General features: G+C 40.7%; 1 protein-coding gene across 3 annotated transcripts; it reads right to left on the minus strand.

Moving 5' to 3' along the window:
- Window positions 1-1,331: 1,331 nt before the first annotated feature.
- Window positions 1,332-14,619, minus strand: fbxw11a (F-box and WD repeat domain containing 11a). 3 transcript variants are annotated; one of them, XM_029512097.1, is made up of 14 exons: window positions 14,493-14,531; window positions 12,108-12,212; window positions 9,985-10,053; window positions 8,919-9,138; window positions 8,282-8,468; window positions 7,932-8,022; window positions 7,146-7,283; window positions 5,827-5,945; window positions 4,373-4,622; window positions 3,935-4,053; window positions 3,531-3,641; window positions 3,371-3,449; window positions 2,894-3,058; window positions 1,332-2,754 (listed from the first exon to the last, which is right to left on the minus strand). In XM_029512097.1, the coding sequence occupies exons 1-13, from the start codon at window positions 14,529-14,531 to the stop codon at window positions 2,897-2,899; spliced, it is 1,689 nt and encodes a 562-aa protein (XP_029367957.1). In that variant the 3' UTR covers window positions 1,332-2,754; window positions 2,894-2,896. The 3 variants fall into 3 exon arrangements, with proteins under 3 accessions (XP_029367957.1, XP_029367959.1, XP_029367958.1); XM_029512099.1 differs by lacking the exons at window positions 12,108-12,212; window positions 14,493-14,531 and adding an exon at window positions 14,027-14,260 and having other exon boundaries at window positions 1,336-2,754; XM_029512098.1 differs by lacking the exon at window positions 12,108-12,212 and having other exon boundaries at window positions 1,342-2,754; window positions 14,493-14,619.
- Window positions 14,620-14,727: the final 108 nt, after the last annotated feature.

Genomic DNA, 14,727 nt, shown 5'->3' on the forward strand with positions numbered 1-14,727 from the left:
ACATTCTACTATACTGAACTAAACCCAGAAATGCAGAAAACCAATCCTGTCAGCAGGCCAACTCCCCTCCTTCTCCAAACTCAGTCACAAATCACAAAACATTTGGATTATGGAGCTCTAATATACTCACCTGAATTTTTCCATGAATGCACCTCCATATCCAACATATATCTCTCCTACACATTTATTTATGTTCACGACTCCACATTTTGATCTGCTGTAACAGGTTGTTTAGACTCTAAGCTTGGCTACCACACAGAGCCTAAGTCTCATAAACAGACAACACTATAGGAGCTCACTGAGTTCATACTCCCACCTGGTGGCCAATCTTATACATTTACCACAAAGCCAATGTAAAAATAAACAACTGTGAAAAAAGGTTTTTGCAGTCAGGGACATTCAATATCAAAATTATTGGCAGTGAATTTTAACGAACAGAATGTGGTTAGTAATGAAAAGTTTAATAGTGTGACTAGGAGGCACAATAATCTTCTCTAATTTTACTTGACCTCGCTGTTTGGATGCAATTCTGTTTCTGTAAAATTCCCATTGATGTGAGTGATTTTACTTAAGTCAGCAGAAGTGATTGACCAGTCTTGGTCAATGTATAAATGGTAAAATAAAAGTAGCACAAATCAGTTACCTCTGCTACAGCTTTACCACCACATCTCTTTATTTTTTAATAAAAGTGTTTCTTAAAAAGTGAGTGAGAAAAATATTTAAAACTACTAACATCCTGCAGTCCACCTGCAGCTTTAGGTTTTGAGCATCACGTCTGATGAGGTGATCTAAAAGAGTGTGTGCTGTGGAAGAGTTTACTGTCTTCTGAAAATTGGATGAGACATTATGCCAGATTTCAGAAACCTGACTATAACAACATGGAGCACCAACACAAACCAAAACTGTCCAGGTATCTGAGCATTTGCTGATACCAAACACTGTAGCTAAAATGGTGAAAAAAAAAAAAAAATCAAGACATAACAGTACAAACATAGAACCATAGAAACAAGATTTTGCTTCATTGAAGAATCGAATCCAAGCTATAATCATAAGCAAGAGAAAATGGGATACCAAGGTGTGTAGATGTTCTGAGCTTTTAGGCAAGATGTGCACATTCTCGCTTCACTGTGGAAACAGGCGTTCCCTCATAAAAAAAAAAAAGAAAGAAGAAAAAGAAAAGTCATTTGACGAGTCACGAGTTAAGAATTTCCTTGTCAAACTATTTTTTTGTCGACAATCACTGATAACTATCTAAATTTTTCCCTGCTGCCTGACTGAAGCAGAGAAGGAACAGACCAAAGGTCTGGTTAGTGTATCAACACGTCAAAGATCTAGTGCAGGACAAATCCACCCACACATACACGCAGACAAGAACAGACAGACAATTAGACAATCATTCATGTTACAGTTGGCTCAACACTCCACCACTGTCAAGTACTTTATTCACAATAAGGTCATTTTCTTCTTTAAAAAATCATTTTTAATATACAACACAATTTTTGACAAGACAACTCCGTTTACAGCTAAATTTGAGCTCTTGAGTTCCAGCTTCTCTCATAACCAAAGCAAGCACGTAGATGATGGGGGAGAGAAAGATGGAGTGAAAGGGACAGATGACAAAGGTTAAAGTTAGAAGAAAGGATGAGGAAAAAGACAGTAAGGAGGGGGGAAGAGAAAGAGGACTACGTTTAGTATGATTTTTGTACTAAGAACCAAAATACTCAAATAAAATTAGAAAATAAACAATAAAAAAAACAGTAAGAAAGTAAGAGTTAAAGAGAAAAAAAAAAGAAAAAAAAAAAAAAAGAAAAAAAGCAGAGGTGTGCCAGGATGCTGTATCCAAGGCAACCTCACATGCATGTCTGTCTGACGCTTCTGCTCTGTTCTGCCGTTTCACAAGTCCACATACACAAACACACACTCATGCAAACTTGAGTGTGTGAGCCCCCCATATTCCAAGCGAGTGTGCATCTCTGGGGGTTAGAGGGGAGGGAGCAAGGGAGGGGGCATAGGTTGGAGAGAGAAACAAGGAGGAGTGAGAGGGAGTGAGAGGAAGCAGGGATATCATCCCTGACACGCCTGCCTCCCTCCCTCCCTCACTCACTCCCTCCATCTCCCATCCTTCCCTCCTTTCTTAGAGCTGAGTAAAGAGTCTCTGTCTCCCACATCACAGCTCCAGTCATCCTCTGTCCAACTGTGCCACTGTGTCTGTGTGTAATAAATAAATAAATAAATATATATATACACACATATATATATATTTATTTATTTATTTATATATATATATATATATATATAAGCGATTCCATCTGTGGGGAACCTGTCTTGGCAGGTGTTTAAACCGAGGAGCAGAAGCTGCTTTAAGTTTCTATTGGGGGACCAAAGGGAGCGTGTGACTTATATAAGATCTATGTTAATACTGTCATTAAAGTACTTTACAAACATAAATTAAGAGTAGAAGGTGAACTTCTTAGGAGAGTTGTATTGGTTCTGTAGTAGGGCATCTTGATCAGTGCTGACCTGTGTATCTGTGCGTGTCTGTGTGAACATGTCACGGTACTAGCAGGCAATGGGCACAAGCTTAAGAGTCTGTCAGAATGGGCAGGGAGGCAGCGCTGGCGGGCGCAGGGTGGGAGGTGGACAGAGAGATGACGAGGAGGAAAGAGAAGAGATGGGCTCCTTTCCATGATGGACGCACCCATCAGTCAATCAGCCCTGGGCTCCTCCAAGGAAGGGTGCGGTGGATGGCGCCACCTGAGGAAAAGAAAAGCATCATTAGCCGCACGCTGGTACACAAATTTAAACAAATTGACTGAATATGACTCTGAACTAGGCATAACAATGAAGGGTGATGTGTTTTTAGTGCTCAGTGTTTGTGTGTGCGTTGTTGTACCTGCTATCTAGAAATGTAAGTGTAGGTGCGAGAGGGAGACCGTCCCTCTGACTGGCCGTTGGTTGAGACGTTCAGGAAGTCCCAAATCAGAATGGTGTCATCGTGAGAACTGCTGATGATCTGAAACTCATCAAACTGAAGACGGAACACACGACCAGAGTGCTCCTGAAAATAAACAAAACACCAGAGGACCACGTTTACACATCATGTTCATACAAAGAGGAACATGTATTCTAAAAATGGATATTTGTGATGTCACCCCACTGCCGAAATTCAAGTTGACGGATCGTGATTAAATGCATAACTGAATTCAGTCATTATAATTCTCTTTGATATCTACTTGATGATCCTCACTATCAAAAAGATATTTTTAAAAAGTTAAACAATGACGATAATAAAAAAAACTGGTTGATAGAAACTCCTCCAATAGCTCTATCAGCTTGCTCTTTGGCAGTATGCAGAATCAATGGTGCTCACCACTAGAGTGCGCAGACATAATGTGCTGGCAGGGGCTCGAGGGTCAAGGGCAGCCTGCAGGTCCCACACCTTAATCTTACTGTAAAGTAAGATGAGATGACAGAATGTCAGTCAGGAACAAATTCAATCTTTGTACACAAAACTCTGTGTTTACACTCACCCATCATAGGCACCACTAACAATCCTCTTATTGTCAAAACGAATGCAGCGCACGAGCTCCTCATGACCTTCCAACACTCGCAAACACGCCCCACATTCTATGTCCCATAACCTGTAGAAGTAAAACGGCTCATTACATAAACAGTTAAATCCACTCATCAACTGGATTATTGCTGCCGTCTATATCTATAATGACAGAATGTGTTTTTAGTTTAATCAGTTTCTGAGTAAGAGTGTCATTCATATCAAAATAGTAAAACTACCAATTTTTCTAAATTTCTACAATGTATGTGTCAATATTTGAAAATATAAACTGTAGATATTTTTAGTTCAAGTCTAATGGCACCAGGAAAACAATGCAGTGTCTGAAATATGCTGGTTTGTGGTCACCTCTCACATACTTACCGGATTGTGTTGTCAGATGAGCCACTGACCACCAGACGATCTCTATATTGTAGACAGGCAATACCCCGCTTATGACCATTTAGAGTTCGCACAAACTCACAGGTGCTTGTGCTCCATACCTAGAGACAGTTCAGTACAGATTACTTTGTCAATCAAGGGGCCAGTGTTTATTCATGTGTGAAAAAAATAAATAAGAACATCATCATCATTACAGAACCAGACTTATCTAGCTCAAGGTATCTTAGTTCATATAATTCAAGCTTAACTTCTTAAAACTTTCTGACATTCCCCTTTGTTTTTTGCTTTCAACCTTTCACACTGGTTACTTTCTTTTTTGGAAGAATTTTCAGGTATAGAGACAGCTAATAAGCATTATCTAGTCCACTGAACTCCCATAGAAAACTATGATTAAGGAGAAAACCAAATGCGTGTTGTTACCTTAATGGTGCGGTCCCCCGAGGCAGACACAATATATTTGTCGTCAAAGTCAACCACATTGACAGCTGCCCGATGTCCCACCAAGACCCGACGTAGGCTGATGTCAGTGGGTGATGCCATGTCCCAGACTGCAATTGAACGGTCTTTGGAGCAAGTGACCATCAAGCCATTGGCGAAGCGCAGGTGAAGAACTGCCTCATTGTGGTGGATGAGTGTGTTGAGAACCTCACCCGTCATAACCTCCCACACCCTGCAGAGGCAGAGAGGCAGCAGGAAAGGGGCAGAAGAAAACAGGAGGAGAAGGAATGACAAGGTATTCAGATGTTGGGGCAAAGGTAGGAAAGAGAGAGAGAGAGAGAGAGAAAGAAAGAAAAAGGAGCAACATATGAGGGAGGAGGAACAGGGATGTCAAATGAGGGAGTCAGGTAGGAGAGAAGGAGAAGAGATGACAAAGGGGTGAGAAAAGTGGAAAATGGTACAGGAAATGGGCAAGTGGGAAAGAAAAATGAGACGTGGCAGTGGGAAGAGTGGTCAAAATGAAAGTTGAGAAGATAGAAGATGGAAAACACATGCAATGGGAGTGAAGGAAAAGGGAAAACAATGGAGACGAGAGAGAATCATGTTTATTAGTTTTACGATGGAGAGCAACTCACGCACACACAGACACTGAAGAACATGTTACTGAACAGCAGCAGTGGGAATTGAGAGTCAAATGGTGAACACTGGAAAAGCTGACAACCAGACGTACAAACCAACTGCCTGTCAAGCTGTTGCTAAGGAAGTGAAGTCACATTTTCCTTGGATACTGCCCAACAAGTACAGCTGAAGTGTGAAGTAATAAGAGAATTAATGTTGAGCTTCTGTGTGGAGTAGCCAAGCAAGTGTCAACATACACACACAAGCCAGGTCTTTAAATAAGCCCACTATCTCTGGTAACATTAGTAAATCTTACTCCTGAAATAATAAACTGTAATGTTTTATATTCTGTCTGAGATACATTTACCTAAGTAATACGTTTACTGTCAGTCAGGTCAGTGCAGGGCATCTATAGATCGGATGAAAACAAATAGGTAGACTGAGGCTACAGGATGGACTGCAGAAAGTATCGCCACTATTGTATTAAAGAAGACTACGAGAAAATGATAAATGAATGTATGTCTAAACTGTAACAAACTTTGTCAGACACACACACACACACACACACACTTTTCTTTTGTTCCACCTCGTCTCCAACTTTTGAAATCTATTCTGTATTTATGTGCTTTTCCGTATGAAATATTTAGCCATAAGAATAATATGAAGAAACACAATGCACAATTTCTGATTTATAGCAGTCTAACAGTCCCTGACAAATTAAATTTTCAGACAAGCCTGATTAACAATAAACTTTCTCCCCAGTAAAATGCGTAGTTATTTTATTTGCCAACACATTGGTTCGAAGACGTGTGTTATACCTGACAGTTGAGTCAGAAGACCCAGTGACGATGACTCGCTCATCATACTGCAGACACAACACTGAACCTGTGTGACCAGTCAGTATTTTCAGACACTCCAGAGATTGCTTATCCCAGATCTGTAAGGAGCAAACATAGGAGGATATTGAAACAAAGAGAAAAAGATGAGTGAGGCCAGGGAGAGGTCAGAGATATAAACAGAGCAGGATACAGAAAGTATAGGAAAAAAATAAGTCATATTGAGAAAGTTACAGATATGGATTGTACTAAGAATAGCCTATTCTTATAGGGCTCTTCATACACTGTTCATGACCTTCTTCCCCATAGCTGAGCTGTGTGTGCCTGTGTGTTCTCAAGAAAGAGAGCCATTCAGCTCTTTCTTCGATATGTGTCAGCCTGCTCCAGAACAATTAGACAAATCCACTCTTCTCCACCCTCTCTCCTCGTCTTCATCATCATCATCATTTTCTTTTCCAAGGACAGACAGATAAGTGGAGCACACAACGGGTCGTCAGCTGAGCCCTTTTATCCTATAATTCACTTGTGTAATGTCTCAGTTTCTGCTGGTTTAGCTAAGTGTCATACACAATAAGATAATAAGCAATACTGAGCCAAAGGAAAAAATGTAATTCATAAATACAGGAAGGCTGGAAGAAACCCACGCATACAGAATATATACACAAGTTATTCACAACGCTTCTGGCTCTCTCTACTACTGGTGCGTAAATAAAAGATCAGTGTTAATTATTTAATTATTTTAATTATTTTTAAGTCATTTTTGATACAAGCCTACTGTATTTTTAGCAACAGGAAACGAGTCGTGAAACTTTTAAACTGGCTTCACTTTTGTTTCAACTAAACTTTGATGCCATTTGACATGTTATTTTTCAGATAATATTTAATATTTATAATATTTTTCAGATAAGCCAATTGTGAGATACTGAGTGATTTAAAAAAAAAAAAAAAAAAGATTGGAGGGCAAAAGCATTGAAGGCCCTAAATGAACTTGTCACAATGAAACGTTCACACCTCTGCTTCACAGACCTACAGAACAGCTATCATCAAATATGAGCAGAGGGAATTTTTTCTTCCAGAAGCTGTCAATGCACTGTTTTTGACGGCAGTGATGGCAGGAGTGAATTGACATTAAGCCAGGAGGAAATTATACATATTTTTTTCTTTTTCTTCTATTAGATTAATACATATCTGTACTTCCAGCCTCTTGCTTTAAATCCAAAAAAGTTTGGAAATGGCCATTTGGTGGCAGTGTGCAGTGCAAAAGAGAACCATAAACAGATTTCAGCTTTAAACACACATACCTTGATGGAATTGTCCCTAAGGCCACTGATGATCTTGTCATCGTCATACTGGAGACAGTAAACCCCTTTACTATTTTCTGAACGACACTGAATCCTCTGCAAGTTGTGTCTGCCACATCGCCAGTTGGCCTCAATAGTCTGGAGGGAAGACAGAGAGTGAGAGAAACTACATTAAAGAAGGGATGGAGCTTTGTGTTGAATATTGTGTTGTGTCAAGTTATATGACAGAAACAGGCATGAGTTGTAGTTAAGTGTAAAAGTGGATCTGGCATTAAAGAAATAGAATATACCACTATGATTATAAATTATTCAAATTCATTCATTATTAGCAGATTATTGGATTAATCCCTGACATTTTTGGGTGAAAATAATTAGCAAATCATTCAATTAGAAAGTAGAAGCTGTGAAAGAATGAACACTACTAGAGTAACACATTTCCCACGAGTTATTATAATATTGTAGTCATATTAGACTGTCTACTCTTTAAAGGACAATAAAAAAATCCAAGTAAAGTGAACTTTACAACTCCTTCATTACTGGAAGATAAGCTTCCAAACAGCAGAATTTCCCTGGGGGAAAGTACATCAGATTCTAATATAGATTTTAAACTATGTCATGTCTCTTTCAAAGTCAGGGTATTTCAATACATTCAGGTTTTGTTATGAGAACAGTCTCCACATATGAATTTTCAACATTTATTTTTATTATCTGATGACATAATGAAATCTGTGCAAAATGACAAGTGTTTATTTAAATGCTAAAATCCATTTAGCTGTTGTGACCTACCTCTATGTCTTGGATGATCTTAGGATAAAGAGAGTGATAGTAGGAGTTGGGTGGGACTTCTGATGTGCGGTTCTTGAACAGGTATTTCTCCCTGGAAGGGTTAGAGAATAATTAATGTGACAGTTGCATATTTTTAATCAACACTCAAGACCAGTGAAGTCAAATGTTACTACCTCATCGTCAGGATTTGTCTTGGTTCACCTACCATGCCAGAGAATAACAGGCAGCCTGGAGACAAATACTTAACCACCATTCTAAACCACTGACTTTCTGTGTGCCTCAGCTCTTTTTTTAATCTCTACATAATAGAGTCATAGGGCAGCCACCAATCAATGTGTGTCAAGTCTTACCACTGGTGTCTCTCAGACAGGCCTTTCCAGAGTGGGTCAGTGCGGACCATGCGTTCAATGAGCTTCTTCCACAGCATACCCTCAGATATGACCCTCTGCCACTCCTTACACACCAGCTCTGCCGAACACAGCGAGCGGGCATCCAAAAAAGACAGGATGTTCTCTGCTATGTGATCCAAGCCTTGGGCTAGAGGGAGAGAAGAAGCTGAGTGAATGTTTTCTGCTAAATTAATAGGATTTCATCTAGTCCATTTCTCCTTGCTAAAGGCACATTATATTGTTATTATCTTTTTTTAATTACTCTGTGAATGCATTGGTATTTATTTCTAATATATAAAATCCCACAAGAATCTGAAATAGAAACCTGAATGAAATTTTTAGATAAATTGTGATCTAAAAATCACAGCAGCTTTCATTTTGTAGCCGAGTAGGAGTTGTGTATCCTTTCACTGAGTGAGGGTTCCAATTTAACAACAATGATCAACTTAAATAAAAGAATATCAAATGATTTTGTTTTGATTGTGTCATAAAAAATTATAATGGGACTTTTGTGCTTTAGTGTAAAAAGAGATTGTGATTAAGATGGTACTCATACTGTCAATTTCTTTGTATTATTTTTTAATGTCCATATTTGTACCTGGTAGGGCAGTGATGAAGTCCCTCTGCAACATGGGTTTGAGGTAGGTGTTGATGTGGCCGTGCTGGTAGTGGCACATACGGGAGATCAGTCGCTCCACAAACTCCACCTGGTCAGCCTCCGACCACTGGTCAAAGAGGGCGATGCAGTGTTCCTTCTCCTTCTCATAGTTTCCCTCTGATGGACGCTTGCGGGAGCCCACGACAGGACCATTACTAAGCTATATAGATAGGGACACATGCATTATTGACATAAAAAAAAAACAAAACAATTTCAGAGATTTATATGAAGCAGTCAGTAAGGTTTGGGCATTCTTGAAGAAGCATTTTTTATAGAAAGCCATTTCAGCTATGTGACACGCTACATTTTGTGGCCCAACATGTCTACACATCCCCAGAAACCATTGGGCAGTGGTCTCACCTGTACACCAGGTCAGAGCACGCTTACCTGTAGAACAAGTTCTAAATCTAGAATAAGATTTAATAAAAAAAAAAACCAAAACAAAACACAATTTTACTTTGAACCCAGTCGCCACAATGGCATTAACACAATAATTCAACTCATATCCCCCCATTACTGGTGTAAGTGTGCCTGACGAAAAGGAGGAATGAAACAGAAGGTTGTGGTGGATCTAGAAAAAGTCTTTCACTGTTTCAGAATAGATTAAGTTGGAAGTTAGGTTTAAAGCTCATTAAACCAGTAGATGACAGCTGTGTTGAGGCTGTATGTATGGAAGCAGGTGAGGATGAACCTTCAGAATCAGAAAATGTTAATGGCAATGATAGCATCTATCAACATCAGTGTGTGTTGTTTACTTTAATGGTGGCAAGAAGGGAACTAGAAACCCATGAAAATCTCTGGTGATAATTGTCATATTTAATATGATTAAAAACGTGAAGTTAGCAGTTCATTGGTAAAGGATTAATCCTGCGCAGCCAGTATAATAGTATTTTGTTGACTGGAAATGTGAGTAAACTGAGCTGCAGGTCTCTTTTCTTTAGCCAGCTGTGATCATGAATAAACAAAATGCTTGCCCATAAGCACACAAGAAAACAGATGCACACACCTTCAGAACTGTGTTCTTCTTTGGCGACAGATCGTCCACAAGGTTCTGTGACTCCATCCCTGATGTGTTCTGGAGACAGAGAACAAAACAAAGAAATGATCCAGGTTAGTGTTTTAAGTTTCTGTGTCTGTATTAAAGGTACTGTGATAGGGCAGCGGTGTGCATAGCGCTGGACACAAGAGTGCCACAAACACAGCCAAAGTAAGGGTTGGGTAACCATTAGGACTTCTGGGGCGTGCACGCACAAACACCCGTGCATACACACATATGAAGTGAAAAAAAAAAAAAACAAAACTAAGCACTGACTGCAACAAAAGGAATTTATCTGCTTGCTTGTCTGGTGTGAGCTAAGTAGTCTGGACAGGAAATTAAACTGCAGCATCTTGGGTATGTCACTGGCAGAAGCTCAAGCATGGTTGTAATGAAACTCAAGTCAGGTAGTGGTCTTATGGCATATAAAGGAAAAAAAAAAAAAAAACATAATGGAAACTAAGCAGATCCCATCCATTTGTAGCATGAGTTAAGTCTGAGAATCAACCGAGTCCTTTACAAGTGCAGGCCAAGTCAAAGCTAGAGAAACATCTTTCATTCTAACTACCATGTGTTGACATAAATTATATATCGACAGTGACAGAAAAAAGAGGAAGACCATTTGTCCAATTCTTACTAAATCACAACAGCATCATATTCAGAATACATATATAAATCATGATGTAAATAGCAGATTTTTCATGGCATATATCCTTTTGTGGTAGTAAGGCAGCACTATTGTTACATACACTTCATACATACACCACTTCCAAAGAGATCTGTTAACCTCTTCAGGGTGCTTTGCTAAACTTGTTTCAGTTCTGACTAGGAATATTTTGGACTACTGGTGTTAAGAGGGCATCTTAAACCAATGTTTCATGGAAATGTACATTTCCCTCAAAGGAGCACATCCATGAACTATGAAGACTCTTTTTGCCACACACTGCCAACTTTAAAGAAATGAGGAAGGAGGGATAAAATAACATTCTCAGAGCATATTTACCATAATTACACGTGAGACATACCAAAAAGGGCCTAATGTGTCATTGTTATTTGCAGGGTTAGGGTTAGGGTTCCATGTACATTTCCGTAGATATGTTCAAATTAATTTGAGTAAATGGAACACACAGGCCTTTACGTAGTGGTCAGATAGGGACCTGTTGGTGTATATCACATAATAGCCTATCTGAGTGTTTCTCCAGAGGCTCAAGAAAAGCAGTCGGCCAGCTCTCAATTTTCAAGCTATTCTCTTCCAAGTAAAACCAGAAATAACATCAGATTTGTGACAACAGCTCAAGGTTTTGGTCATTGCAGTAAACCATCTAACTTGGTGATGCTGCTACATGAGGAAAGCAAAACCAACATAGAACAAGTTAGTGGCTGCCATTATAACAACCACATAAAAGTTCAGGTACTAAGACAAAAGCAGACAATAAAAGAAGCCAAAATGGGCTTATTGGTGTTAATAATCATGCATGAAGAAGAAAAGGAAGGACAAAAACAAACAGAAAGACCAGGTTTAGCCAGGCAGGCAGGCAAGCAAGCATGTAGCCTCTCAGAGCTTGAAGGAAGACCCCCACCACGGCCCTCACACCTCCAGGTAGAAGGGGAGAAAATGTTACCCCTCAGTGCAGGATTATTCCCTGGCGCCCCCTGCATTCTCCACTAACACCACATTACTTAGCAGTGGTCCACTTTTTAAATGTCCAATTGTAAAATTGTCCAGGGTGTGTTACAGGACACTATTACTGGTTTGTCTTTTACGCATTCAGGGGGTCAGATTAAGAGGCAAGAACTGTGATTTGACAGGAGTGTAAAGAAGTTTGTACAGCTAAAATTTTGTATCAAACAGAGCAACAATGAGGGCGCACCAGGGAAGAACCTGAGAGCAGTGTGCTTCCAACAGGGAGAATAGGACAACGTAAGGTGAGGAAGTAGGAGGGTGAGGAGGGCTGAGTGGGTGCTGTCTGCACCAAGGTGGTATGAGGAGTCATGTGGAGTGGGCGAAGAAAGGTGAAGGGTGAGGAGATGGCGAGGGAGGAAGGGAAGGGAGAGGAGGAGGAGCAGCAGAATTAAGAGGAGAGAGGCAGAACCTGGTTGTGAGCCCGGGTGGAGGGGATGCTCTGCAGGCACCTGAGTGCACACAAACTCTCAGCCACCGAGGAGCAGCCCAGCCAGAGAGAGCGAGGCACAGAGCACTGTGTGAAAGAGAGAGAGGAAGGGAGGAAGGGAGAAGGAGAACGAAGTGGACAGGGTGAGGGAGGAGAAAGGGTAGAGCGAGAGACCAGAGATGGGAAGTAAAGGAAAAGAGGAGGGGGTTTGTGAGGGAAGTGAGAATGTAACCAAAGGAAGGGAGTAGATGGATCAATGTATGGATAGATTGATGGAAGTGGTGAGGAATTGGTGAGGAACAGGACAGGCGGTGTGTGGAAAAGTGTAAGAAGAAGAAAATAATGCACAAATAAATAAGGTTTGGTTTGAGTTTAAGAGATGGTGGGTGTGTAATCATCAAAAGTGAGGAGAGAAGAAAGGGGGAGGAGGTGGGGGATAGTGAGGGGGAAAAACCAGTATTAGAGCTACACACACATTGGCACAGTGAGCGCAGGAACACACACTCCTTCACACACAGGATACAGACTGATAAACATACACACAGAAGCATTATTAGACATGAACTGGGTGGGGATAGGTAGAGGAGGGGGAGGGGCAATGGGATTAATTGTCAATTATAGCCACTGTTGTTTTGACAGAAACACCCCCCCACTGTTCAACCATCCCCACTCTCATGAGTGGTTAGTGAATAACACAGGGACGAAGAAATCAATAATCAAATTAAATACACAGACAAACTCCAGAAAGAATTAAGAAAAAAAAAACAACTTTCAGGAGGTTTGTCAATATCAAGTCCCTATATCCTGCACTCTTATGATAGTTCCTCAGATTAAGGGGAAGGAACTAAAGATGAGGTAATTCACAGAGTTCACAAAATCCACATGCTACATACACCATGTGATCTTTTTGACATTTAAGATTCTTTTTCAACAATGTGATTATATGGACACAAAACTATTTCTTTAAACCACTATGCATTAATTTCAACGTAGAGACCAAAATAAATCTCATCAATTAAACAAGTGAATCTCAAAACAGAGTGTTTACATATGATGATGTTTTCTAATACTTCAGTTAAATCTGATAATGTAATCTACTAGCTGTCTCTATACAGGGATTCGGCTTCACAAAAATAATTGTTCATGAGCTATAAATGTGTGTTGTGATTGTAAAAGGACCCTTCAGGAAAAATAAGCACCAATTATCCCGTAGGCATGTTGGCATGCCTCAGGATGTCTGGTCCATACAATCGACTAACCTGTCGAGCATATTATTTAATCAATATAACTTCATATGTTAAGTCCACATGACAATTCAACTGACTTGTTTGAGGAAACTAAGAGTGGGCGCTCTTCCGACATAAAGGAAGAACGCCTGAAGTTGTAACTGTGTTAAATGACCAAACACATTTCAGCCTTATGTTGCTTTACGTCTTCTTTACGACCAATTTGACCCCTGCAACGTTGATGTTGGCTATTAGTAAGCTAACATTAGCCTAGCTGGCTAGCATGTCAAGGTAGCCAATCATTTCACAAGAAACTGTGTTACTTGTTAAACAAATCTATTGATGTATCAAGGAAGACCTCGTTACGCTGTTAGCTGATGTTTGTAATCAGCCACAAAGCTTCTCTTGCCCTGACCAATTGACTGTTTTGGTAAGGAAATCGCTGTGATGTATATCTAGCATTTTTAGCATGCTAGCTACTAAGCTAATCGCTACCTCGTTTATGTGAATGAAAAGCAATACACTTCCTTCTACGCACTTTAAAAATATAAACAGACAAGCAGCGCAGTGCCGCGATTTTATCAACAATCCGCGGTGCCGTAGGAAATGTTTCCCTGCCCCTCACATCTTTCACCGTCTAGGCTATCTTAACATAAACTAGATACTTTAACATACCTGTAAATTTACGCCGTTCATCGCCTTCGAGTCGGTGTTAGCTGGATGGCTAAATATGAGACAGGGCCCAGTTAAAGTGGCGCAGCGTCACCGCAGTGAACGCTGCCCCGAAAACCCTCCGCTGTCTTCGGCCGACGGCTGAACATCAACCCTGATTTCCCCGCCGATCACCGAGTTCAACCAAAAGGACTCGCGTTTTACATTAATCAGGCGATAATGTCCGTGTCTTGTTTATCAATCCGACCACTATGCGGAGCAATCTTAACAAAATGTATCGATAATTTCAGGCCCTCCCTCTGATTTCTGGTCCCCCCCCACCTCCACCTCCTCCTTTCTCCTCCACCTCTCCCGACAAGCCGCCTCAGCCCGTTCCTGCCGTCGAACCGAGGCTCGGCGCTTCCCCCCCATGTAAGGTTGATACTAAAACCTTCGGGTGTTCAGGATGGCATATCGAGATTATTCTTACCATCAGTTCCAACGTTTTGTCCTCCATCTCCGGCTCCATGTTGACGATCCCCCCCGAAACTCGCTCTGAAAATGGAAACCCAGCCCTGCGTCGGCGGCCCGCAAATGCAGAGACGTCATTCACTTCGCTCAACCACACAGCTCCGGTAGGGCAGTGTCAAAGGGTGGGTGGGGGATGGGAACGCCCATGCTATGAAAAAGACGCGCTAATTGGACGGATTTTGTCAAAAGGAGGG

The sequence above is a fragment of the Echeneis naucrates genome, chromosome 10, assembly GCF_900963305.1.
Source record: "Echeneis naucrates chromosome 10, fEcheNa1.1, whole genome shotgun sequence".
Taxonomy (NCBI): Eukaryota; Metazoa; Chordata; class Actinopteri; order Carangiformes; family Echeneidae; genus Echeneis; species Echeneis naucrates.

Coding starts and splice junctions, on each gene's coding strand:
- fbxw11a (XM_029512097.1), bottom strand. CDS start 14,531: ATGGAGCCGGAGATGGAGGACAAAACGTTGGAACTGATG. Junction 7,284..7,931: donor AGATCATCCAAGACATAGAG/GTAGGTCACAAC, acceptor TCTTCCCTCCAG/ACTATTGAGGCCAACTGGCG. Junction 3,059..3,370: donor TATGTCTGCGCACTCTAGTG/GTGAGCACCATT, acceptor GTTTATTTTCAG/GAGCACTCTGGTCGTGTGTT.